At 39.9% G+C, this 26,816-nt stretch overlaps 1 protein-coding gene across 2 annotated transcripts in view; it reads left to right on the forward strand.

Moving 5' to 3' along the window:
• The window catches only part of LOC117426536 (sarcoplasmic/endoplasmic reticulum calcium ATPase 2-like), a 36,853-nt gene extending 10,119 nt beyond the window's left edge, over positions 1–26,734 (forward strand). The window contains exons 5-21 of one of the 2 annotated variants that reach the window (XR_009330508.1): positions 2,220–2,358; positions 11,848–11,928; positions 12,929–13,014; positions 13,443–13,907; positions 15,800–15,888; positions 16,993–17,095; positions 17,484–17,615; positions 18,053–18,175; positions 18,370–18,588; positions 19,244–19,579; positions 19,703–19,923; positions 20,030–20,232; positions 20,483–20,568; positions 21,016–21,149; positions 21,312–21,429; positions 21,626–23,362; positions 25,872–26,734. Coding sequence is in view for 1 of the 2 variants with exons in the window: in XM_059033198.1 (XP_058889181.1) it covers positions 2,220–2,358; positions 11,848–11,928; positions 12,929–13,014; positions 13,443–13,907; positions 15,800–15,888; positions 16,993–17,095; positions 17,484–17,615; positions 18,053–18,175; positions 18,370–18,588; positions 19,244–19,579; positions 19,703–19,923; positions 20,030–20,232; positions 20,483–20,568; positions 21,016–21,149; positions 21,312–21,429; positions 21,626–21,746; positions 25,872–25,885 (2,670 nt within the window). In the remaining variant the exon portion in view is untranslated. The remainder of the gene's footprint in view (positions 1–2,219; positions 2,359–11,847; positions 11,929–12,928; positions 13,015–13,442; positions 13,908–15,799; positions 15,889–16,992; positions 17,096–17,483; positions 17,616–18,052; positions 18,176–18,369; positions 18,589–19,243; positions 19,580–19,702; positions 19,924–20,029; positions 20,233–20,482; positions 20,569–21,015; positions 21,150–21,311; positions 21,430–21,625; positions 23,363–25,871) is intronic. The other variant, XM_059033198.1, reaches the window with a different exon arrangement.
• The last annotated feature ends 82 nt before the right edge of the window (positions 26,735–26,816 follow it).

Raw genomic sequence — 26,816 nt, forward strand, 5'->3', positions numbered from 1 at the left:
ATAGGAACCGGAGAGGGCAAAATCCACGACTGTATGAAGAGCACGAGAGTACACGGTCCGCAGCATGTATAGTAAGTGTTTTTAATATAGAACTGCTGTTGGGTTGAAAGGTCTCTCCCAATGCAAACATCCTAAGAGTTTCATTTACGGTTGAAAGCCATGGGTATCCAGCATAGCAGTTTATTAGTTAGCCAGAAGGACACTGTTTGCTAAACCAACAAATCCAGTTTAAAAAAAGCCTGCACGTGGGTAGTTTTACTTAGATAACATGTATCATTTTATTAAAGCTGGGACCTAGGCACTGTGACCTTTTTTTATTTTATTTATTTTTATTTTATTTATTTATTTTACTAATGGGGATGCAAACTACGTAAAAGCTTGGAGAGTTAAGCTGTGAACAGTGTAGTTCTGTAGAGTGATCTTTTTAGTTATTTGTTTTAAAATTAGGAAATAGTCCTGTGAACCAGATCCCAATAATGCAAAACAGAAGTAGAAGATTGGTGGGCTTGTTGTGCAACTGGGACAAAGCTTGAGGCAACTGTGTTTCCATTAAAAAAAATATGGGAAAGTTCTGCCAAAATCCACAAGTCCTCTTGACATCATACTGAACGTCCCACTGGGAGAAAGCAGAGGGTTACTTATTATAGAAATTCAACTTGGGGGATTTCAAATACCCTTATGTTTCATAGCATCAGTAAATGCACATTTTCTGGTATTCTGGGTGCAATTCTTGGAATTGCTTAATGATGTCATTATTTCTTGTTGCTAGAAATAATAATAAAGTTACATTTAAAATGAATACATTTAAATATTTGTTTCTGATTTTTTTAAACAGCCATGCTTTTTCAGGAGGCTAGACAGCCCTTGGCTCCAGTCAGCCACTTATGATTACTGACTAGTTTTGCCGGGTTTAACTTTGACCTGGCTGTGTCGGTTCTGCTGCTGGCTGCTTTGCCTGTGAACCCTGACCCGTGTTGGCACCTTGTTGAAACTTTCCCACAATCCCCCAGGCTCCTCTGGCTGGGAAAGCAGGACTACAGAAGGTTACAGGCTTCGTTTTAACCTTGCTTGTTTATTAAAGTGGGAGGGCAGGAGACCTCGTTGCTGGGAGAGAGGAGTGGATGTGTTGGTGTTCCTCCAGTGGGGATGGTGTTAGACGGGGTGTTGTGCTCGTGGGGATGCTGGAACAGCCTGGCACTTGGTAGACTCTTGGGGGATGTGAACATTTGTCTTTTGGCTCAGAAATGGCTATAAATAATGCTTAATCTTCTTGGAGAAAGTATTCATTTGGGGATTGTAAGATTTGATGTGCATTACCACAGCAAGCAAGTGTCAGGAGCCATAAGCAAATATAGAAGGTGTCACCAATTCATCATAGCCTAAGGGTTGGTTCATACTTCTGTCGCAGATGAATGCGATACGTCCAGCGCAGACAGCTATAAAGCTGTGCAGCTTCACTCCGACCATGCAGCAGATGTTGACATTTTTCAACATTAGCCGACCCTGTGCGGTTTCAGGTCGCAGACGCATGAGAAAAGGCTTTATGACTTTCCAAAAAAGACACATGTCACAAGAGTGTGGATGATGTAATTCTGACCTGTGGCACATTCTGAAGTATGAACCAACCTTTGCTGTCCTCATTCCCATCCTTAACTGTACTACGCCATTTCACCCTGCCCACAGTTTGCTCTGCGCTTTGACCTAGAAAGTTCAGAATAACGTTTCCACTATCCTGGATTTATTTTTAAACTTTTTTAATTGTGCATCATCTCTCTTCCATCTTTTAGCCAGTAAACTGGGTTGCAGCTTTATACTTTATTCAGCATTTTAAAAGTCAGGATTGGATTGCTCCAGGGACTTCACTACATAGATCAGTTGCTGTACTTCAATGAAGAGACTATTTTCTGTATTAACTCGGTTAATCACAGGAATCTAAACGCTTTCTCTTCTGGCTCTTGAATTATTTGCACATGTTTAGGGGATGCATTAAAACAGCTTGAAATCAAAATTTTCTGGTGGTTGAAATCCAAAAAGTCCCCCAAAGATTTCACAAACCTGTCCACACAGTCTTTGGGTATATTGGTTTACAAGGTGGGCACTGTATATTTTATATGGCTATTTTTTATTTTTTTGGGGGGGTCTTAATTTCAGGCATTCAGTTGAGATGATACAGTGCTTTTGAGCATTTTAACATTTGTGTTTACTTATTTGTTCAACAGGAAAGAAATGCTGAAAATGCTATTGAAGCCCTCAAAGAATATGAGCCTGAGATGGGAAAGGTTTACCGTCAGGACAGGAAAAGTGTCCAGAGGATCAAGGCCAAAGATCTTGTCCCCGGAGATATTGTGGAAGTAGCCGGTAAGAGACTAACGCTTCATTTTCATAGGTGTCAAAGAGAATTCTGTAAAACTCTAGCATCCTTTTTTATTTAAAATATTTTTTTTTTTTTTTTGCAAAAAATAGTCTGAACTAGGTTATTTTTGCTGAATTTCCCTATCTAAGTGTGTTTACTGCATTATTTGCTACATAAATCTTGGTTTTGGCTGTGGGATGAAAAAAATAGTAATAGAGTACTTCAATTAGAAGCCTACAAGCCGTCAACCTTGGTCTAACCCTGTCAAAGTTCATGCTCCGACACATTAAGACCAAGCGAAGTACCTTCTCCAAAAACTAATACTTTTTTGGACACTAATATTCCCAGTGTTTATTTCAAGCTAAGTTATGTTCTAGAAGTAGGCATGTGGGCTTCTCTTGAAGATCTTTAAATGGAAATGTGCACCTAGTTTTGTGTATAGGAGGGTAGTTTAATAAGTGGATTCTTGAAGTGCACAGTGTTGGTGGTTTTGCTGTTTTGTTCTTTGCTCCGGTTTGCTAATTCTATTGCTATTGCTCACAAACCTGTTTTGTGCTATGATTACATCTGTCTTGCATCTGCATTTTAATCTGTGTTTGACTGTACCACTGGTTGTTTAATACTGAAACTAAATAAGTTAAAAGGCTTTCAAAATCTCTAAACCGTGTAGCTAGCTGAGCATATTCCCCAGTCGTTTTGCATCAGGAGCTGAGCAAATAGGCTCTGCTGTGTGTGACCCCCCCCCCCCCCCATTCCATTGCTGACGCAGATAGCAGCACACAGGCAGTCTAGAGGACATGGACAATCTTATTCAAATGTGCTCTGCTGAAGGACTTCATGAACAGAATTTTAAACACTGTGCGGGATGTGGCTTGAATTGATGAAGGGTGGTCGGCGCACTGTTTAGTCAACCACCCTCCCTCAACTCCACTGAGATGGTTTACCTGCAGGACCACGCAGGCCATTGGATAGACAGAAACTAAATATATGTTGCATGCCATGAAAATGTTAATATCTATTGCAGTAAGGGAAGAGATACATATGGTTGGTAGCAAGTGCATGCATCACTGGTCATTGAAGGGGTTAATAATGTATATATAAAACTGCTTTTTTCTTTTATAACCTTGTCTTTTGCAATGTGAGCATTTCTCCACATTGTAATAATTCATGCTAAATATGGTGACTTTTACATATCTCACTTAATGAAGTCGGAAGTCCAGGAAAGGTGAAATTATATACAGTCCATAGGAAGGACATTTTTTAAAGCATGTTCAGTTCTGTACAGGGAGTCTCTGAGTTTCAACTAAATGTATTCTGGTGTTAGGTCTGTGTGTTGCTCATATAGCTCACCCACTCTAGTAGGTTAATAATGCTCCTTTCTGATTGATCCTGACTCATAGTTGTGTTGGTGTCTCCGTTTCAGCTACTATTGAGAAAAGGTTCTTCCAGTTTAACCTCTGTCTGCTGCTTTTCTTTTGAAATGTAAACTTGTAGACCATGCTGAAGCCACACACATTCAATTAAGTGCAGTCTGTCAGATTTACCTTTGGTGATATCTTATTAAAGCTCTATATACACTTGCACAAAAAAACATTTCTTTCAGCATTAACGCAGCCAACTGCAGAACTTGACTCGGCAGTTTTTTAGGTTGATGCTAAAACAATGTACGGGTGGGTAGGTGTTCAGCTGAGCTTCGATAGACCGGTAGGGAGGGTAGATTGGACAAAGGAGGTGGGGCGGCTGCAGCGATGGCTACGCTTTTGTTCAGAAAGCAGTTCCTAATCTATGCCAAGCCATGAATGTGCTGAAGAGCAACCACAATGCTGTGTCTCCTCCTGCCCTGTACACGTGTCGGCGCTGTGTGATGGGCTGCTCCCATTGTCAGCGGAGAGATGACCTTCTAGGGAAGTGGCAGAGAGCACCGTGCATTGGGGTACAGCCCCCTGTCCAGGGATTTCAGACTATTTGGCAATTCTACAGCCTGGAAAGTGTCTGGTGTCACTTATGCAAGTATCAGAAATGACCAGGTGGTTGGTATCCCCTTGCTTGTCAGTTTTATTTTGTTAGTGAACACTTTTAGATGCAGATGTAATATACTGGGGTTAGACCAAAAAAACATTTTAACACTTGCTATATGTAGCACAGTCTGTTCTGTCCTTGGCATGTAACCAGCGGTTGTTCCAGAGAACAGGAGCCTGAGCATTTTAACCTTGAGGAAGGTCCTGCAAGTAAGCGTGACTTTGGGAGTTCCACTCTAATCAGGACAGGTAGAAGAAAGTGCCGACAAGTGGGTTTGACCTTTAGGATGCTATGAGGAGGAACCGTTAAACTACACTTGACCTGTAAATACTAGAATGACCCTAATTTTACTGACAGTTGGGTAAATCTTAGTAGGGGCTACATGTTTCAAGCTATATTTCATACTGCAGCCAGAAGGACAAAGTAAACTGAACTAAATGAATAACTTAACTATGAATGGAACCCAATTCCCAGATGCACCAAAATATACAGCAGATTCTACATTTTCTGACCTGTGGCGACACACCCACTGTGTTTTTGGATGATCGTGGTTAGATTGGATATGTTTTTATTGTTTGGTAGGGGTGCACCGATAAGATTTTCTTGCCGATATCAGCCAATACTGAGAGGATACCGATAATAAATAAACAGTGCAGGTAAACTACCAGAACAAGACAATGGGGGCTATATTTAACCTGTTTTAAACACGTTACACAGCACTGAGAAAATGAGTGTCAGTGTTCTTGTGTCATTTTTAGTAAGCGCGCCTTAAAATAACAAAAACTACCGATAGCAGATTGTGTTTTTTTCCCTTAACGGTGCCATGCTGATAGACTGCCGATTGTCAGTGCATCTCTACTGTTTGGATAATTGAGTAGAAGTGGAATTTGATGACAGATAGGAAAGAGGTAGTTTTTCATCCTGAAGCAAAGCCAAGGGCATCCTCAGGAAAAGCAGTATTCTGGTTTAAAGTGTTAAGGATGTCTTTCTCCAGAACGTTTCCCTGAGAAACTGCCCTGTGAGTATCTCTTTTTTGTTTTCCATTAGCACTGACATCCAAGCAGCTGCCTAGAACTAGGCTTGCTCTAAGAATCCTGCTGGCAACCTGTCAGCGACCAGGCCTGACCTCGGGGGGGCGTCCCCAAAGTGAACTTGTCCTTTTTGATGTTTCTTTTCCTGTATTTGTTTAGTGTTGATTCTGGATATGATATAGCAGTTAAGCGAGCGAGAAACTGGATTATACCGAGTAGAACAACGGTATATAATCTTTCTGTAAACCATTTGAAGTGTGACAATATTGAATATTTCAGCAGTGTTATATAACCTGTATTCTAATGCCTGCAGTGGCTGCTAAAGACAGAGGGAAGGGAAAGTTATTTTAAAGCCCGAGCTTGTGGAAACAGGATGTAATGGAGTGGAGACCAACAGATTGACCAGATAAATAGCTTGTACAGCAGATGGCTGAACTTTCTTTCTTTTAATAAACAGGTCTACATTTTTTGGCTATTTCACATGAACTGCAGTAAAACTCTCCACCCAGTTAATCAAATTTGTACAATGTGTTCTTTTGAAGACTCTTGAAGGCTGTTTCATTTAGCATGAACACATTGCTATTGGTTAATCCAGTTCAAGTTCTTCTAAAAGCTGAGCTAGAATGTTTATCTGAGGTACTGGGGTATATTTAAAAGGTACATGAAAGGTTGGTTTCACAGACCTTGGTTAGCATTAATATTTAACTACCTAATGTAACCTTAGGCAAGGCAGTCCAGGATTAGTGCTAATCTATGTCTGTGAAACCAAAATCCAGATGCAAGATGGGGGTTAAAAGAGAACAATTCCTTGAAAGACTCATCGAATCGGCTTGTCTTTCACAGGAGTGACAATCTTCTTTTAAGATGTAGCCATTATTTGCTTGGATTTTTTAATTAAAATTTGTGTGTGTGTAATTGGATATATATTTTTAAATCTTCCCAGTCCTTGTTTGCTCCTGTGGTTTAATGCCACGTTTTAGGTTACAGAGTTTCTCAGTTTTTTTTTTTTTTGCTGTGGGGCTAGCTGTGGTTATAGGTGTCCTACCTCCCCACCCTTGTGCAGGTGTGTGATTTTTAGTTTAGAATAAAATGGATGTGTATCTTCTTACGGCAATTTTCAAATATCAAAACAAACTGCCACAGGATTTTGTTTTTTTCCTTTTTATTTAAGCAGCATCACAAGCTGTTCGTGTTTCATTCTGCACATGATTTAGTTGTTAAATAAAAATGTTATTTCTTTGCTTGCAGCTTATAGCTTAGACTAGTGTCTATTTATATCACAAAGGGAGGATTTTGCCAGCAGTAATTTTACAATGTGGCATGCTCCGCTTGGCTGGAGTGCACGTTTTTGAAGAGCAGGACAGGCCTGCGATAGCACTGAAAGGTTGCATGGATCCTTTGTGGCTGGTATGCTGTTGTCGGCTGTAATAGACAGGCAGGATGGAGCAGAGCAGATTCTGGAGCGCTCTGTTCCGGGATTCAGAACATGCCTGCCTGCTGCTTTTTAAATAGAATTGATGCTTCAGCAGGGATTTGCTCTTCATCACAGTGTTGATTGTCACCAAGCTTCTGCTTTCTTTTCTTTTTTTTTCTTCAAGACCACTCTATTCTAAACCAGGGATAGGATTAAGACTCCTTTTGCTTGGCAGTTTCACAGATTCCCGGTTTTGATACTAGCTTGATCAGCACCAGTGTATAGGTAACAAGGTCAAGTGTGTCTGATTTAATCAGGTAGTAAAATGAGGAATGGATCAAAACTGCTGCAGTTCAAGTCTTGCTTCCATCCCTGTAAACTGGCGTGAATGTGCTTGGCACCAAGAGCTTCGTTACTAGAAGTCTAAGACACCTGCCTTTTTATTAACGTTTTCCAAATTAAACATCATTTAAACAGATTATTACCGACCCCCAGAAAGAAATGCGTTCCTATTCCTGATGTGATATGCTGCAAGCACATTTCATTCTCACATGGTCTTGCATGATTTTGCTGTGAAAAAGATAGTGCTGCATAATATAGGTACTTCCTAGCATTTCAGATTTCCAGAAACATGTGCCTATATCTCAAAAAAAGAAAGTAACAAAGATTGTAACATACTTAGATTAGTTTCTATGTCATTTTTGCTCCTTTTTAATTTTTAAAAGGTTTCCTTTGAATTGGCTTGCGTGTTCTGCTCTTATATATGGATTGAGTGGATTAAAGCCAGCAATACAAAAATGTTTCAGTCTGACAATTCTGACAACCCATGCGTTCAATTTATATTGCGATATCTCAGGAAGTGTTTGCAAACTTAAGGAAGTGCCTGTTTAGCTTCACTACTGAAAAAGCATGATAAGGGTTTTTTTTTTTTTTCTTTAATAGGTTGGGCAATGCTTTCATGAAGTTGCTAAATACAGATGCCTAAATGAAAACTATTTTATTTTATGTATTGTAAATATAAAAACAAGAGTAACAAACTAAAGTTGCCTTTGCAATTTAAACACTGCAGTGTACTTTACTCAAACTGTCTGCTACAGCCAAATGAATGGTTGGTGCTAGTAATCCTATAATGTAAATAGTACCACAGGGGTCTTATAGCTGTGGTGAGTAGTATATTACTATTGTAGTAGGTGAACTAGCATCAATAAGTAGCTTATGTAACAGGGTCTCGTCAATGCAAATGTGATTGCTCAGATTACACAATTACAGGTGAATACTCCCCTGGCAGTGACTGGCTTGTTCATACAGGTTAAGTAGTCACTGGCAACAAAAAAAGATGCTCAGAAGGCTACAATCTACAAAAATGCTTCCCTACAGCTGAAATCTAATAATAAATGGATCTAGCACTGGCTGCTCGGCTGTTGACAAGGTGGAAAACACTACAGTGTGCTTCCAGGGACTGACACAAGCCCTGCCGATCATAGTCCTGTGGTATTAGTTTGCTGTTAGCGTGGAAGTGCGATTGCTCGAAACCAGCTGCTATCCTGTGTCCACATTTAAACCTGATCACAGCATCAGGAACATATTCAAATAGTTCTCCCATTTTTGGCCTTGCTCATTGTTTGTGTAGTGCTATTCTCACTGCTCAAGGGCATAGTGGCTCGGGTTAGTGTTCAAGTTCTGACCTGAAAGGGTATTTGACAGTAACGTTTTGGTTTTCCTTTTTTGCATGCGCGTGGTTGATTTATTAATATCACAGTTCAAGTGCAAGGTGATCTTGTCGGTTTAATCCTCTTTGAGTAAACTGCTGTTGTCGCTAACATGCCCGGGTTTATTAAAAATAAAAGGTAAATCGCTAAACATGATGCGATTTCCGATCTCCTTTTGCTATGCTCTCCTGATTTTTTTTTAAAAGGCACAGAGTTTAAAGAAGCAGGTCTGTTACTGCTATGTCTAGTATCAACACTGGCAGACACTTCTTACATCTGCATGTGCTGTTTACGTTGTTAAAATGTAATGGGTACATGCAAGTAGGGTGCTATTTTAGTTATTTGGAAAAAGGACTTGAGACAGTTTTTAAAACAAGATAAAATACTGAACTGCTGAACAATTCTAAAGATGGGTGTAATTGTCTAAACAACTACATTTAAAGTGCCATACTTTCTACCATTGTGTGTTTATCTTGCATTTATTTAATTACAAATATGGGGGGGGGGGGGCAGCCTGCATGTGTGTCATGGTCGTTGGATTTCACATGACTGCGCTAAAATTGTGCTTGCTTAAACTTCTACTAGTTAAAATAAACAAGCTTGACTCTGTTAATCTAATCAGCAACGTTTATTCGTCCGCTGTTATCTTTTATAGATGTGTGGGTGTTGCAAATGAAGATTGGACTTTGTGCTTAATTGGTAGTTTGTGAATGGAGTTTAATTAAACTGCTGGCTTCACTGCAATGGGGATTCAACACAAAGATACAATCTGAATCCACCTAAATGTAGTTGTTGTGTTGTAAAACCAGTGCATGCCTGTAGTGTGTGTGTCTAATAGGCCTGTGTATGATATACGCATACACATTCTCACAATTGCACTGTACATGAAAGATAAATATGTCTTAAGTAACTGTGAAGGTCCCCCTGTCCACATGTTCTCCACTGAGATTGAATAGCTCTCCAAGTTTGTCAGATTTAAGTGGTTACAGATTTTGTTGTGCATTATAAAACGAGGGAGCTGTGAAAACTGTTTTATTTTGAATTTTCGGATTTATTTTTTCCAGATTTTTCGGTTTTAAAAATGTGTTAGTTTGTTGTTTTTATCAAGTGTTTGATACATTGACAGCAACGATGAAGCTAAAAATGCATGAAAAAAATCACAAAGAAAACCGTGTTAATCAAAGTGCTTTCATAAAAAAGGGTACACACTGGCACAATGTAATAGAAACAAACTAGGAACATTGTAAATTAAAAAAAATATATATATCAATGTAGGATTTTTTAGTAGTTTCTCTAACACAAGCTGAACTATAACATTTCAAAATAGATGTAATGTTTTAATTTATTAATGACAAACAATGTAAATAAGACTAAATGTTTTGATGTATTCTAATTTAATAAGTCACTTAATATCTCCCTGATAACTTTGGAGAAAAAATGCAGCAACTAGGCCCTCATTCTGCAGTAGTCATTACAGTACTATCTGCTCAGAATAACCCCCCCCCGAGCGATAACGGTAAGTGAAGTGGCACGAGAGGCAGTGCTTTTTTTCAGTTAAAATCACGGTTGTGTGTGGTGGCTGAGAGGTGCAAAAATACATTTTCATGCATTCCCATGACGTGTGTTTCTTCAAGCCTCTTGTCATGCAAACACTGTGCTATTACAATGTAATTTTTTTTTTTGTATTTAGTTTGTTTAAATTGATTTTGTGGTAATCCCCTCGGGTGCCTAATTCCGTGGTTGGGTTTTTTTTTTTTTTTCACAGCTTCCATGATGAATTGTATTCTTCCTCCGCTGGCGTTCTCTCCTGCCCTCCAGGAGAGAATTGATGAGCCGTCTGGTTTAATGGGAACCAGTCCTGGTTCAATTTATTATAACAAACTAAAATTAGATGTTGAGCGAAGAGGGCAGGCTGTATTGCATTCGAATTTCCATTGGATTAGTATCGTAGGCAGCAGGTGTGAAGCCTTGAAGAGGCTCTGTCTGGCTTTATTACAGTGTATACTTCCCTGGAAATCTGGCAAAGTTCATTGTTTTCTTTTCAGTTCTATTACCCTGACTTGTATTTAGCTGTAAAATAAGTTGTACTGTTCCAACCGAGACGTGTAGCCCTTTTAGTCGGAAGTTTTATTGGTAAACTAGAAAGGCCCCAATAAATCCTCATTTTATAGTATCTTGGTGCATGGCATAATGGAACGTAATGAATGCATTGCTCACAGAGGAAGCTAGTTTTGAGATCTTGATCAAGTTTAGAAATAGCTTATCCCACTAGCCAGGCAGGCATCACCGCCACGGCTCAGTAGCTTAGTAACCTTGCTTGCTTGGGTTTGGTGGGTAAATAGAGGCAATTGGATTGACCGCAGGCACGACGTTTGAAATTGGGTAGAAAAAAATGTGAGTAAAATCAATCAATTAAAAAAAAAATAAGATAGCCGACAGTCTATTCCTACGTTGTACCTTTCTCCAGACCCAATATAACTCCAAATAAGAGACTTTTTTGCTTTGGTAGAGAAGTGTAGTCTTGTCACAATCTAGAAAGCCTTGCTTCAAAGCTGAAGGTAAATATTTGTAGAAGGGGAGAGGGCTGGATGGATTATTTCTTTGCAAATGTGTGTGAGCGACCCTTGAAGAGAAGGTTTTACTTTTCGAAAATGAAATGGAACTTCTTCAGCTGCAAAATGTCTGAAGTGGGGCTTTTTGAAATGAGTTGCTTGTGCACACCAAACTGCAGTCCAGCAATCGGAGACATTCCTATGACTCCATCGTTAGTTTTTCACAGCATCACTTTGTTAATCGCGTTGCCCTCCTTTACTGCGAGCGTAGACGAGCGGTGTGTGTGTAACTCGACAGGACAGTAGAGGCCAGAAAAGAAAGACCATGTTGTCCCCAGGAAACTTTTTTTTAAAGCCAGAAGTTCTTGTCAATTTAATTTAAAAGCTCATTATGAAGTACTGCTCTTATTTATGCTGCTACAATGCACATCCAGATTTTCCTTGTAGAGGAAAACCAGCAGGCTTGGATCATGCAGTCACTTTTGCTTCACGATTTTATAGCACACAATTCTTCCACACAACCCCCGTGTGGGTCGTGTACGTGGGTTATAGTATCTAGTAGTAGTATTATATACATTTTCTTTATATTGGTCAAAGTTATGGAAATTAAGAGGTTTTCATGAGAGAAAAGAATGGATAACATCCCATCATAAATGTTGTTGACTGCCTTATGTTGCTTTTCCTCTAAGACCATGCATCTCCACTTTTTTTGTGACTCCTCTGTTATTTTAATTTACAGTCTTTTTTTTGTTTTTTTCCCCCCCCACAGTTGGAGACAAGGTTCCTGCTGATATCAGACTGTCTTCAATCAAATCCACAACCCTGAGAGTGGATCAATCTATCTTGACAGGTAATTGCATATTTCAGGAATTTTTTTTTTTTTATAAATGTTTTTAATTTTATTTTCCTAGAGCTACTTGAAAGCTTTGACAATTTGAAATTGCATAATCTCTTCAACATCGGGGCACTCTACAGACAGAAAGCTGCAGAGATTCAATGCTCTCTTAACCAACATCAATTAATATTCTCCTGGTACACAGCTGTTTTTTTCAGATAACAAAGTTTTTAATAGACCCACGGTTGGTAGACGCAGTGTTGGGTAATGCATTTCAACTTGAAGCAAAAGTGAACTGACATTTAGCTGAAACCTTTTTATGGTTATTTTTTTCCTTTTGACAGATATTTTAATAGTGTGACTTAAATGAAGAGCTTACACATATAATCCTAGATAACCTTTTATAAAAATGTCCATTATCAAAGGATGCTGCCCATTCTTAATTATCATGCCTGTTTTTTTGTTTGTTTGTTTGTTTTTAATTAAATTCCCATTCAGAAAGGTGTATGCTTAATCCTGTTAATTGTTCAGGGCAGTGTAAAGTATGTATAAACACAGAAGCAAACCTCTGCATTGAGGAATATTTTACAGATCATTATTCTTACTGACCATGATCTATTAATAAAGTATAAATGGACTGTGAGTTCATCGCTCTTCAAAAGGCTGTGATTCATTCGGATTCATCTTGAAGGCTGCAGATATTTTTAATCTGTGTAACAGCCTACTGTTTCACATTTTTGGAAATGGATTAGTCATCTGCTGCCGCAATTGGTAACAGATTTTTTTTTTCTTGAATTGCATCTTGTCATTATGCTTAGAAAAAGGGTTCCATTTTTTTTTTCATAGTTAACTTTCACCAAATTTTCGCCTCCCTTGCTAAAGAGGTGAATTGCTTGCCTTCTGATTTTAAAAATGCAGAGGGGCTTTTGGGCTGACAGATTTAAAGCTAAATTGGACCAGCCTGTTTCAAAGTGCTTTCCTTCAGAACCTGACACTCTTTTTGCAATGCCTTTAGGTGAGTCTGTATCTGTCATCAAGCACACTGACCCAGTGCCTGACCCCCGCGCTGTGAACCAGGACAAGAAAAACATGCTTTTCTGTGTAAGTAAACTTTGAAAAATGGTACGCTCCTATTTAATGTGTGGCAGTGTAGTTTAATAAATGAGGACAGAGAGATGGCTTCTCTGGTTTAGAATTTAATTCAGCTTGGGGGATATGTGTAACCGTATAAAGCATGATCCTTGTTCCTGACAGCAGTAAGTTCAATGTATTTCACATGATGCTTTTACAATGGAATAAGACATTATCTACACTACTTATTGGAATACAAACCAGCTACATCAAGCGTATTATATGACTAACTCATGAACGCTTTATGAATGTGGGCCGCTATGCTGGGATATGTATTTAACAGGATTACCAGGAAATTGTACAAAATATACCACAAAACACGTTTGTTCATACATCCTATGTCATTTTAACCTTGCTTGAACCCCTCCACTTAAGTATTTCTCGTACCTCTTTCATAGGGTACCAACATTGCCGCTGGCAAAGCTGTGGGTGTGGTGATTGCCACCGGTGTTAACACGGAGATTGGTAAGATCCGTGATGAGATGGCGGCGACGGAGCAGGAGAGGACTCCCCTGCAGCAGAAGCTGGACGAGTTCGGAGAGCAACTGTCCAAAGTGATCACTCTGATCTGCATTGCCGTCTGGATCATCAACATAGGGCACTTCAACGACCCCGTGCACGGGGGCTCCTGGATCCGCGGTGCTGTCTACTACTTCAAGATCGCCGTGGCCCTGGCCGTGGCTGCCATCCCCGAGGGGCTGCCCGCCGTCATCACCACCTGCCTGGCCCTGGGCACCCGCAGGATGGCCAAGAAGAACGCCATCGTCCGGAGCCTGCCCTCCGTCGAGACCCTGGGCTGCACCTCCGTCATCTGCTCTGACAAGACCGGCACGCTCACCACCAACCAGATGTCTGTCTGCAAGGTAAGACATGTATTAAATATCACGCACGGACAGACACCAGCTTGGATACCTGTGTGTGTGTGTGGACAGTATCGACAGATGACCTAGGTTTGAATGCCTGTTAGGTCACTGATGCCATTCTGTGAGCTTTCTGCTGTTTCATGGATCGGCATAACCACTAAATAGTCAAAACAAATAATCCAGCCCCACCACCACCTGACAATTGCTGATAAATGTGAGCGCCACCTGGTGTGTGAGAAGGCAGCCTTTTTCCATACCTAGAATCCTTTTATAATCCAGTTTTTTTTTTTCTTTCCTTTTATATATACAATTCAGTTGAGTACTTTTTCTAACAAATCTTAATGAAGCAAAATGGCCTTTCAAACAAGGGTGTGTCTTGACCTTCATTCCAGAGCAAAGCTGGCTTAAACTGTCGTTTTTGCATATGAGGTCATCGTTGCGTCACATCGATTTTTACCCGGCAAGACGGAGCCTGTATACCTGTGGTTATAAATCAGTTCTGAAAGCAACTGGTATGCCTCCAGCACCCCAGAATTACATGCAGTCTAAGCACTGTGAATGCTCCTCGGTCTCTTTCCCGTAGAGCACCAGACATCAAAGAAAATGATGTGCTAAAAATAACACTGCAACAGAGAGCTGCGGTTCTTTTTAATTGGGTACAATACACTGCACTCCAAGCAAAGTTTGTTTTTAATATAAATGTTTGTCCTTTTTTTATTTGATTCTTACTTTTGAGAGAGATTTCATAAAGGTTTTCTAACGGCATGCCTGTGCTTAAGATAACGGTTGCATTACTTGCCAGCATTTTACTATTACATCTCAATGTACGCTTCAGGAGGCAATGCTGTTACTAATCTGTATTCAGCAGCCAGGTTACTTGCAGTGGTGTTGCATAACTGACCTTCTGCTAAGTGGGATTTCATACATTCAGAACTCCGACTCCCTGCATCTGATGGGAACATTCTCGCTCAGCAACATTTATACAAAAAAAAAAAAGGCTCCTCAATAACCTGTTTCATATAATTGGCTTTTTGCTGATGTACACTGAAAACTAATAGAAAATTGAGATTGAGAGTCTGCTGCATCTTGACCTGTATTATAATTTTAAATAGGAGTCCCATTTGCTTTTTAAAATGTAGTCCGTTGTACAGGTTTTTGTATGCATGTGTTAAGATGGATGAAATCTGATACTCCTTGTTAGGTAATCATTTTATTAGGGGGATATGTATGATGATAGTTACACTGAAGAATATTGTCATTAAAACTGCTGTTTATTCCCTGCTTAAATCTCAAAGGTAGCAGTCTCCTATTGAACGCATAATCCATTCCAGTACAGTCCCAAACCCTGGACTGCCAATGTACAAACTAGCTCTTCTAAAAGTGGAATTGTTCTGTACATTTTTTTTTGTTTTAAATGAACCGTGCAGCAATCTTCAGTTGGAACAGCAAGGAGGAAGGTTGAGCCGTTCGTCCTTGGTGCTTCTCATCTCACTGCACCAAGTCTGACACCCAGATTTATATCCAGTGTTGCACGTCACAGAATTGGGTTGTTTGCTTCATGGACTAGAGGGGCCTTCCTATGGGAATAGGCTCCCTCCACAGCACAGCAAAGCCTCTCCTGGCGGATGCACTGGCAGGCCTCAATGTCTGCTTTTGTACCAGTCACTGCCTGATGAGGTGGAACACTGCCATCTAGGTGACTGAGACTGCTTTTGCAGTCAGTGTTGGAGTTTAGCAGAATCATTTTTGCAATGAACAACACTATCCCATTTCACTGCAGTGGTTAGTTTACAAAAAAAAAATATACCTTGCAGATCTATACGAGTGGTCTGTACAGGTGCTTTTGTTTTTTGTGTATATGGTAATACATTCCTTTTATGTTTCATATTCAGATGTTCATTGTTGACAAAGCCGAGGGAGACAGCTGCAAACTGAACGAGTTCAATATCACTGGCTCTACATACGCACCTGAAGGAGATGTGTGAGTACAGGCATCCTCTTTGCTCTTCAACACAGATGTGAACGTAATAGGCCAGTGAGTGTGGCTGGCACATCAGGGTGTAACCATTCACTGTTATCAATCAATCATGATGTCTCCCATTACGATACAATAGATCATGTAAAGGATGTATTGTATCGTAATGGGGCTGTGGTGCTTGACCAAAAGCACATTTATACGTGTAGTCTGCCAAATTGTTCATGGTATTTTAATGCATTATCTCCCTGTCCTTATTAATCATGCACAAAGCCCTTCAGAAACATGCTTTGCGATATTGTTTCTTTTAGTGTATCTTAAGAGCCCTTCTGGCACACCAGTTGTTTTTCAGGAGTGATTGCTTCACATATACTGTAGCTATGCCATGTCACAATTCCCAGTTGCTTTTAAAAGGTGCATGACTACATGGTAAATTGACTGTCATTTTGTAGTTCATCCAAGCCTAGCTGGTAATCATAAACTTCTCCCTTTTTTTTGTGGCAGTATATAATGTGAGTTTGTCTGTGCTACGTCATGCGTTTTTAAGAACTGGTCTACAGTGTCGAGACTGTAAACAGTTGGACTAGCCTCAGTAACTTGGTTTACCATAAATGCAAACCTATTAAATGTCATACAAGCTCCTGGAATTAAACATTGATCTTATAAGCGACCCAAATATAGCTTTTAATATTAAATTTGGCTGGGTTTTGGTAAACAAGATATTGCTACTGGCTGGAGGGTATTGTGATTCAAGAAGCAATCACCTGGTAATTTTTTTTTTACTTTCTTTTCCTCCTGAGAAATATTGTAATTATACATATAGTAAGATGTTGTCATTACCCCCCCCCCCCCCCCCCCCCCCCAAGGGAAAAAAAAGTTAATTGGTGAAGTTGGTAGAACAGAATACAAACAGAGGCTTGCAAACCACTGACTACTGGGGGTTAGAAAGAATTGCTTCATTGGGAGTTAATCGGGCGAGTCTAAATGATCCCAATTACAAATTACGTTTTAAAAAATGGCATCTTATACAATGAGACCCTTCACACATTTTATTTATGAATTATTTTTAACTTTAAAAAAAAAAAATTGAATTAATTTAATTGTTACTAGGTTTAAAGATGGAAAATCTGTCAAAAGCTCCCAGTACGATGGCCTGGTGGAACTGGCAACCATCTGTGCACTGTGCAATGATTCCTCTCTGGATTTCAATGAGGTATGAAGGCATGACTGGTACTGATCTTCTTATCATTTCATATTTACATGCTGGGTAGGCTTCTCATTATTCTACATATGGGTTTATCCTTGGCAGGGGATATGTAAGCACATATTTATATATTATGAAGAGGGTAAAATCGGAGGCATTGTTTCTAAATCAAACAATGGTTACACATTCATTCCAGTACAAATGCCCCAGAAGAGAGTAGTTTACAAACAATGATTTAATTTAATTGTGGGTACTACATTTATATGAAATTAAGGTGTTGGCTTTATTAGAACATAGTACTGTCCTCTGTCAAGACTGCATAATTGCCTATATAATACGAGGGCGCTTGCAACAGAACTTGTTCATGTACCTTGCTTGATCTGCTTGTACGTTGCAGGCGAAGGGAGTGTTTGAAAAGGTTGGAGAGGCCACCGAGACTGCCCTCACCTGTTTAGTGGAGAAGATGAATGTGTTCGATACAGAACTGAAGGGACTGTCCAAGGTTGAACGTGCCAATGCCTGCAACTCTGTAAGTAGCGTGTTTCCATCGCCTGTGTTAAAACAACTTGTGAATTTTCACAAGGCAACTGAAACTTGGTGGATGTCAGATGGATCCTGATTGAAAAGTAGTTGGATTTCATTTTCAGAGTGGGCCAAACATTTGCAGTGGCTATTTAATGATCGCTTAAGTTTTAAATTATTATTATTATTTTGGTGGTTTTTAGTACCTTTTTATCCCCATCACTGCTATTCTATTCAGTAGTGGATGTTTTCCCCACCATTTGAGTACACTGGTTCATGCTCCCTTGGGGGCTAGTGGTGTGCTTGCAAGGTTCTTTATGTCCTTAAGGCAAAACGCTAAGCCAACTAACACCCTCAAGTAGTGTTTTTTTTACATGATTTGTTTATTACATGTAACCTTCATTTTAAAATATCCATCCTCCTAATTTTTGTTTCTGCTATCAGGTTATTAAACAGCTGATGAAGAAGGAGTTCACCTTGGAGTTCTCCCGCGACAGGAAGTCCATGTCTGTCTTCTGCACCCCGAACAAGGCCCGCACCACCACCATGCACAAGATGTTTGTCAAGGTATCGGGAACATTTTGCATGTTGTCTGAATTCATCGGTGTGTAGTTCTTGTCGGTCCTTTTAAGGATCTGACTTTGCCTGGACTGTTGTGAAGTTTGTTTGTCTGCGCTGGTGTCCTGCATCCCAATCATCATGGTGTTTTGTTTGAGATTCAGTGGTGTGATGTGTTAATCTGGATGTGCTTTTCTTTGCAGGGAGCCCCAGAGGGGGTGATTGAAAGATGCACACACGTCAGAGTTGGAGGCAGTAAGCTTCCCCTGACACCTGGCATTAAAGAGAAGATCATGACTGTGATCAAGGAGTGGGGTACCGGCAGAGACACGCTGCGCTGCCTGGCTCTCGCCACTCGAGACAATCCACCAAGGAAAGAGGACCTTGTGCTGGAGGACTGTACACGCTTCGCTGGGTACGAGGTCTGTACGCAGTGGGACGCTTTAATAACTTGGTGTGTGTTCTAAGGTAACCTGCTGTCTAGGAGAAAACAAGGGAATTGGAGTTCAAGATTGGGGGTTTTGCAAAGTGTTCCGAAATCCTGAAGCTTTCAAGGCTTAACCCCTTAAGGTGCACAAGGAAGCAGCTGTTCAAATTATTTCTTCTTAAAATACATTTGTGACTCCAGTATCGCAAGGAAACTGACATTTGAATGACCAGATCCAACCTGTCGGCACCTCATTGCAAAAATGTCTGCATAATTTTATTTGTGGGGCACATGTCCCTTGTACATTAAAAGGTTAATTTTAGAAATGTTTCATAGACACCTGTTTTTGTTTCCAGTCTCCAAACTGTCTGCCTAGCAGTGTTTAGTTGTCAACACCAAAACTCATTGTTAATGAAAGACAAATATACTGTAATGATAAAGTAACATCCCCCCTAGCGATGGCTGTCAATATAAAATTAGATCTAACAGGATCATGAAAAAGATATATAGATGGACAGACAGGTTCCTCCATATTACGAAGTTTTTGAATAAATCTGCCAGCATATTTGTTAGTGTTGATATGTCTAGTGTGATGGGTACAATGCAATGTGGGGGTTGAACTGACCTAGATTTCTGTCTCCCTCCTGTAGAGTGACCTGACCTTTGTGGGTTGTGTGGGTATGCTGGATCCCCCAAGAACAGAGGTCGCTGCCTCCATTAGGCTCTGCAGACTGGCTGGCATCCGCGTCATCATGATCACCGGAGACAACAAGGGTACGGCTGTGGCAATCTGCAGGCGCATCGGCATCTTCGGTGAGGATGAAGACGTGACTGACAGGGCGTTCACAGGCCGAGAGTTTGACGATCTCTCCCCAAGTGCGCAGGGAGAAGCAGTCAAGAATGCACGCTGCTTCGCCCGAGTCGAGCCCTCGCACAAGTCCAAGATCGTAGAGTTCCTGCAGTCTTTCGATGAGATCACTGCCATGGTACGTCAAGCACTTTGGGTTTTACTTGGGCTGGCTACATTTCATTATAAACCCTGCTAACGTACTTTCAGGCTTCGCTGTTTTAAAGGCTATTTCCTTTTCTTGTTTTTATTCCCCCCCCAGACTGGCGATGGTGTGAATGATGCCCCTGCCCTGAAGAAGGCTGAGATCGGTATTGCAATGGGCTCGGGCACAGCTGTGGCAAAGTCCGCCTCGGAGATGGTTCTGGCAGACGACAACTTTTCCACCATTGTAGCTGCAGTGGAGGAGGGCCGCGCCATCTATAACAACATGAAGCAATTCATCCGCTACCTCATCTCCTCCAACGTGGGAGAGGTCGTCTGGTAAGGAACAAATAAACACCTGATGCTGTGGGTAAAGACCTTTTCTACCCTGACCATGAAAATAATGTATTGTATCGTAAAAGAGCTGTTTTTTTGTTTGTTTCAGTATTTTCCTCACTGCTGCTCTGGGCTTCCCCGAGGCCCTGATCCCTGTTCAGCTGCTCTGGGTAAACCTGGTCACTGATGGACTGCCGGCCACAGCCCTGGGCTTCAACCCCCCTGACCTGGACATCATGGACAAGCCTCCCCGCAACGCCCGTGAGCCCCTCATCAGCGGCTGGCTCTTCTTTAGATACATGGCCATTGGATGTGAGTGTGTAGTTTTTTGTTTTAGTAGTTGCTTTATTTATAGGATCCACTCTGGTGAAAGCCTACAGCAATATTAAACTTGTGAGAAGTAATTTGTGGTTCCCTCCAGTTTGTCACTGGTGCGTTAAGGGTACCAACTAATTTGGAAATGGAATGATAGATGTGTATTTCTCAGATTTCATACCTTATTTTTGTTCTCCTGTCGTTCCTGAACACAGCACTGAATCAAGCCTCTGTGTTCTCTCTGCAGGTTATGTGGGAGCTGCCACAGTTGGTGCTGCAGCCTGGTGGTTTATTGCTGCTGAAGATGGACCCCGAGTCACCTTCTACCAGCTGGTAAGTATTTATTTTATTTACCTTCAGTTTCACAGGCAAACCCTGGGTTTTATCCGTCCTCAGAACTTGTATTATATTCAACAGGCCAGGGAATTCAAATCCACTTCAGCTTACACAAATGCAGGGATTGTCATTTATAAAAGCAGTATTCTTCAAGTGTATTTTCCAAGCCCCTCTCCCCATTCAATAGATGACTGTGTTTAAGAGAACAGGCCCATCTATATCGATAGTTCTACCCAAACAGACTGTTTAGTGCCTTCCTCGTGAGCAAGGTAAACACAGCACACCATGTGGGACATTCGCATTGTTGCACTGAATACAAAAACTGTTCAACTAAAGCTAACTGCTGGGATACATATTCTGCATTCAGATTGAAGTTGTGTTCTCCCTGTATCAGGTTTCTTTTTTTAAGTTTCTAATGTTTTTATTGTTTTATTTCTTCCCCAGAGCCACTTCTTGCAGTGCAGTCCTGACAATCCAGATTTCCAAGATGTAGAGTGTGAAATCTTTGAGTCTCCCTACCCAATGACCATGGCTCTGTCTGTGCTGGTGACCATTGAGATGTGCAATGCACTGAACAGGTTGGTAACCCAAAATGAGCTGCCTTTATCAGTCCCCATTAGCCCGTCCTCTTGCTGTGTCATGTTTACTGGCTTTTTTTAAATTTTTATTTATTTATTTTTTTGACCCTCTCCTCCCATCTTGGTTTGTGCTGGATTGTAAATTCTGTGTTCTCTTTGCAGCTTGTCTGAGAACCAGTCCCTGATCAGGATGCCTCCTTGGGAGAATGTTTGGCTTCTGGGATCCATCTGCCTGTCAATGTCCCTGCATTTCCTTATCCTCCATGTTGAGCCACTGCCAGTAAGTTTTTGGACTTTTCATGGCAGACCTGATTTAGATCTATGGCTGCCTGGAGATTCTAATATACTACCATTGTGTGAAAACAGGTACACACACACACATAAAGCTTGTGTGTGTTTGCATCATGTGTGGTTTCTGTCCTTTTATTCAGAGGCTGTTCAAAATTAAAGTGCCCTTTTCTTTTTCTCTCTTCCAGATCATTTTCCAGATCACCCCCTTAAACGTCCTTCAGTGGATGATGGTGCTAAAGATCTCCCTCCCAGTAATCCTCCTGGACGAAATGCTCAAATTCACGGCCCGCAACTACCTGGAGCCTGGTAAAGAGTTTGACAAGCCCGTGGGCGGCAAGTGTGGTTTCTCCGCATGCACAGAGGGGATCTCGTGGCCGTTTGTGCTGGTCTCTGCACCCTTGATAGTCTGGCTGTACAGTATAGACACTAACATTTCCATGTTCTGGTCTTGACTGACATTGATTGGTTTGGGTAAATAAAAATAAAACATTGCTAAAAAGAAAAGTAACAACCATTAACTTGTAAGTGTACCCAAAGTTGTACCGTTTTAAACAGCTGTCTGAATCTGCTGGATGTTTTTTTTTTTTTTTTTTTTTTTTTTTTTTTTTAAAGCATCAGTTTTCAAGTTTTTTTTTTGTCTTTGTACATGGTGTGGTTTTTTTATTTTTGTTGGAGGTTTTCCTCCCCCCGCCCCCCCCCCCCAAATGAGAATAAAGAAATGTCCATTGACATGTACAGAGATTTAACACTATTTTATGCAAATATTGTTTTTGTAGATTTGAAAGAAGTAGAAAAAAAAAAAAAGCATGTACAGCATTCTGTTTTATCATATTTTGTGTTGTACAAATTCAGGAGCCAGTGGACATTGCTGTTTAGAGATTAATTTGCAAGAACGTTTTTTTAAAGTGAATGTTGACTTAAAACAAAACTGCATGTACTGTGTTCCTGCATGAACTGGTGGGGTTTCCTGTTCATTTTGATGACCTTTTCCATGCTTGTTTTATTTTATCTGCTTGTTTTGTATTTCAAAGCCAGTTTTTCTGCATCAGGCAGAGCACAGCTACCTCAATCAATATTGCTTTAGTCTGTACCCTACTGTTTTTAATCTCATGTTTACATCCCCAGTGATGTTTTGAGGTATGCCCATACTTGCTTGTGCAGAAAAAAAAATGTTCTCCCCATTGATTCAACAAGTTTGTTTTTTTCCATACAATTTTTAAAAATATTTATTTGTCTATTTGTATTTTATCTGAATAGTCATATATGGATTTTGTTTTTCATTAAACTTTTTTTTGAGGGGCAGTGTTACCCTTTTCTTTATAACATGGGGGTTAATTCAGACTAGTTTAAAAAAATACAATGAAATAAATTGTTTTTAAATTAACCTGAAGTTAAAACTAATACAATCTCCTGATTTTTAATTGTTTTTGTGTTTTTCTATTTTATTTAAAACTACATTTGAACATATCGTTAGGTTTTTGTCTTAATTTATAAGCACTAAGACATTATCATTGTGATCATTTCTATACAAAGCATTTATATGTGCAGTGAATATCGTGGATGATTGTTAATAGTTTGCTACCTGAGCACAAGAAAGCCAATGGTTTGGTCCATGTTCATTTCGCACAATCTCTGGAAATTCCTTAGCCTACACAGGTCCTGCATACAAGGAAAGGGGCTGAAGGAGTCTGTAAATTTGTATATACCACATAACCAAAAACGTAACGATGTATAGTAGAAGGACCAGTTTTAAGGTTTAACGTACTATCACACTAATTTGTAGATGTCACAGGAATATAATCGACAATAGCGTAGTAACCCTCTGGAGCATGTTTTCCGCACTACCAGACCAGTATTGCTGTGTTTTATATTCACAAGCCTAACTGCTGTTTTCCTCCAATGCCTTCCAACGTCCAACTAAAGTGAGTATGACTACCTGCATGTTCCATATACCTTCCACACAACCATTTATACATCTGCATTAATAGAATGCCTTTCACATCCTTGATTCTATGTGCTTCCCCTTGAAGCTTAGCCTACTGCCACAATGTTGCTCTGACTCAAATGGACATGATCCTGCCACTTGCAGCAGTAGGTGGATAAGAACGAGGAGCTTGAGTTCTCCAATAGCTCTGAAAGCAATGGGTTGACCTCCACATGCTGTGTGTTAAACTGAGCACTTTAAAGGACTGTCTCTGTTTCACATGGGCTTAAAAGGGCTAACAATGTAATTATTATAGGCAATGTGACTGAGGCTTTGTAACTACTTGCCTTTATCATTTTCATAATTTAGAGTGGTTAATAGTAAAGTGCTTCCTCAGACACACAGGTCCCAGGTATCTTGATCAGTGACTTGAACGAGTACTTCTAAAACAGCACTACTTTTTTTTTTTTTTTTTTTTTTAATTTGGAATTGCCAATAATTTTTCTGATTTCTGCCCAATTTGAAATACCCAATTATTTTTGTCAACCCAACACTCCGCTGCCATCCCCCTGCTGACTCCGGAGAGACAAACACAGACACGAGTCCTCCGAAACGTGCACCGTCAGCTTCTTTTCACTCTGCAGGCCCGCCATGCAGCCGTCTCAGAGCTACAGCGTCGGAGGACAACGCAGCTCTGGGCAACTTACAGGAAAGCCTGCAGGCGCCTGATCAGTCTACAGGGGTCGCTAGTGCGCCCAGAACATCCTGGCCGACCTAAGCCCTCCCCCACCTGGGCAGCGCTCTGCCAATTGTGCGCCGCCACCTGGGAACTCCTGTCCACGGTCGGCAGTGGAATAGCCTGAATCCAACCGGCGACCTCCAGGCTATAGGGCGCACCCTGCACTCCATGCGGAGTGCCTTTACTGGATGTGCCACTTGGGATCCCCCGTTTTTAAAACATCACCTGCTGCATCAGACTTTCTTCATTTCTTTTACTGAAATGTAATGAAATAGTGAGATTTCTGTTCACCAAAAGGTAATGTGCTGAAAGAGTGTATTGCTTCAGCCAGGTTAATTTCAATGTTTTTTTTTTTTGGGGGGGGTAAGAAATGGCACTTTGTACAGTATGGGGTTTATTGTTTAAAAGAGTTCTGACATTTTGCAGATGTCAGAAAGATCACATTTTAAACTTACAATAAACATTCCTCATTCTGAATGTTGGTGATAAAGTGAAATCACTTCAGTTTGGCAACAACATCATTTGTTTATTTAATTTATTAACCCTTGTACCTGTTTAACAAACTTCTGTATATCTGTTCTGGCATACCCTCTTCATCCGTTCCTTATCCCTTCCAATTTCATTTAAAATGTAACTTTTAATATCACCAGACATCTTACATGTTTTAGTAAATGTAATTTTCCATGTTTCAGGTGCCTTCTAGGTAATGCAGTCATTTGTTCATTTAAGTCTCCTGTCTCTTGCGATGTGCGTGACAGTTAGAGTAGAGAGTTTAATGGGCACAGGAAACCCACAAGAATTTAGTTTTCTTCCCCATTTGCTTCTTGCTTTACTCTAACACTTCTTTTTCATTTAATAACCACCTTCTTCTAGTCTGTTATGCCCCCACTCCTCCTATAATCTATTAATACTTCAATATATATATATATATATATATATATATATATATATATATATATATATATATATATATATAATTTTAAGTACAGAAGCAGGGGGTAGATGAGGAAACGTTTTACATAATTAATCTATTCTAAGTTATAGTTATCTTTGGTGATGGAAACATTGGCTAGAAATTATTCAGGTGTCAGGGAAAGGCAGGAGTTTTACCCTTCCTGCTATTTACCAATCTGCCATGACTGCCTTTGGGGTAGGATGAACCATATCTTTAATTCGATCACTTACATGCTTTTTTTTTTACTTGCATACATCATTCTACTGGTTGCAGGCCACAAATCCAACATGCACAGTTCTACATACAAACACTTTTCAGTGCATGCTTAGAGATCAAAGGAATGCATTATTGAATTCAGGAGTCTACAGCTATGACCAAACATTTTGCTTCACCAAGAATTCTAGGAATGAGACATTTAAAACTTGTATTTAACAAATCTTTTATTTAACATTTAGGTCTCTCATGTAATCAAAGAAACTACAAAATGCGATCGCAAAAGTCTACCTAAAGTCATAATAGTACAGTATTTCATGTTAGATTTTGAAATGTCAGTTTTTCATTAAGTATATGGGAAAACTACAAAGCAGTATAATTCAATATGTTAACGTAAATTATTCAGCATGTTTCATTGTATTTTATGAAGCAAAATTAGTTCATTCTCTAGGGTGATGCAAAACCTTTGGCCATAGCTGCAGTAGTGTGGTGTTTTTTTTTTTTTTTGAAAGAGCAGTTCCTGCCCATTGACACCTGTCAAAACCCCCTTTTCAAAGTCTTGTTTTCTGATTCAGTTCTTTTTTCTCTCTCTCTTTACAGCAAGAGACGGGTAATCCCCTCTTCTCGTAAACATTTGTTTCAGTGTGCATGTGTGTTTTTAGCAGCACATCTACTAAGACAGCTGCATGTATAATGTGCAAACAGAAAAAGATTTTAAAAAAGAAAAAAACAGGTGTGCTAATATATAGGGCTTATGAAGAAGCAGCAGCAGCAGCAGAAACTGCAATGCATCCAGAACAACTAGGGCAACGCACAAGAGAAACCTGCGGTACTATTGCTGCATGGAAGACCAGCCTTCCTTACCCTTGATCCTTAACACACAGGCAAGGAGCTGTCACACCAACTTCTCCACACTTCACAATGTGTAAAATGTCGTAGTTTATATAAATGTATAATATAATTTACTGTAATGCATGTCTCCAGTTGTAAGTAGCCAAAACTGTATTTTATCAACTAAAAATTTCTTTATAAACAGCTATGTACAATATTGCTATATATTCTATATCTATATATAAATCCATGAAAAAAACAACAGATGTTTAGTGTTAAAAACTGTAAACCTTCAGTCCATGATTTCACAACCAGATATTTTTCCTAAGGAAAGCTTTTCTTTCAGTGTTTATTTATTTATTTTTTTGGGTGTGCAAAATAATGGAATAGAAATTACTTTTTTGCACTGTAATAACGTAACTTAAAGAGTATAACTCAGTAGTTTGGCAGACATTGGTGCGTTATAGAATTATGATGCATACATTGTGAAACAATCTGTGGGTAAGGTTAGCAGCATGTTTTGGCTATGTAGACTACTGTAAATAAGATCAAGCGTTTATTTCAGCTCTGATGATTGTAACATGCATCACATGAAATTCATGGTTTCAGGTAAATAAAACTATTATACGAGATTATCTATTTATTGTTTTGTTCTGTGCACTTCACTGTGCTAAGAAATTGGTCCTTTGCGATTCATATAAACGGTTCTAATGT

The sequence above is a fragment of the Acipenser ruthenus genome, chromosome 11, assembly GCF_902713425.1.
Source record: "Acipenser ruthenus chromosome 11, fAciRut3.2 maternal haplotype, whole genome shotgun sequence".
Lineage (NCBI taxonomy): Eukaryota > Metazoa > Chordata > Actinopteri > Acipenseriformes > Acipenseridae > Acipenser > Acipenser ruthenus.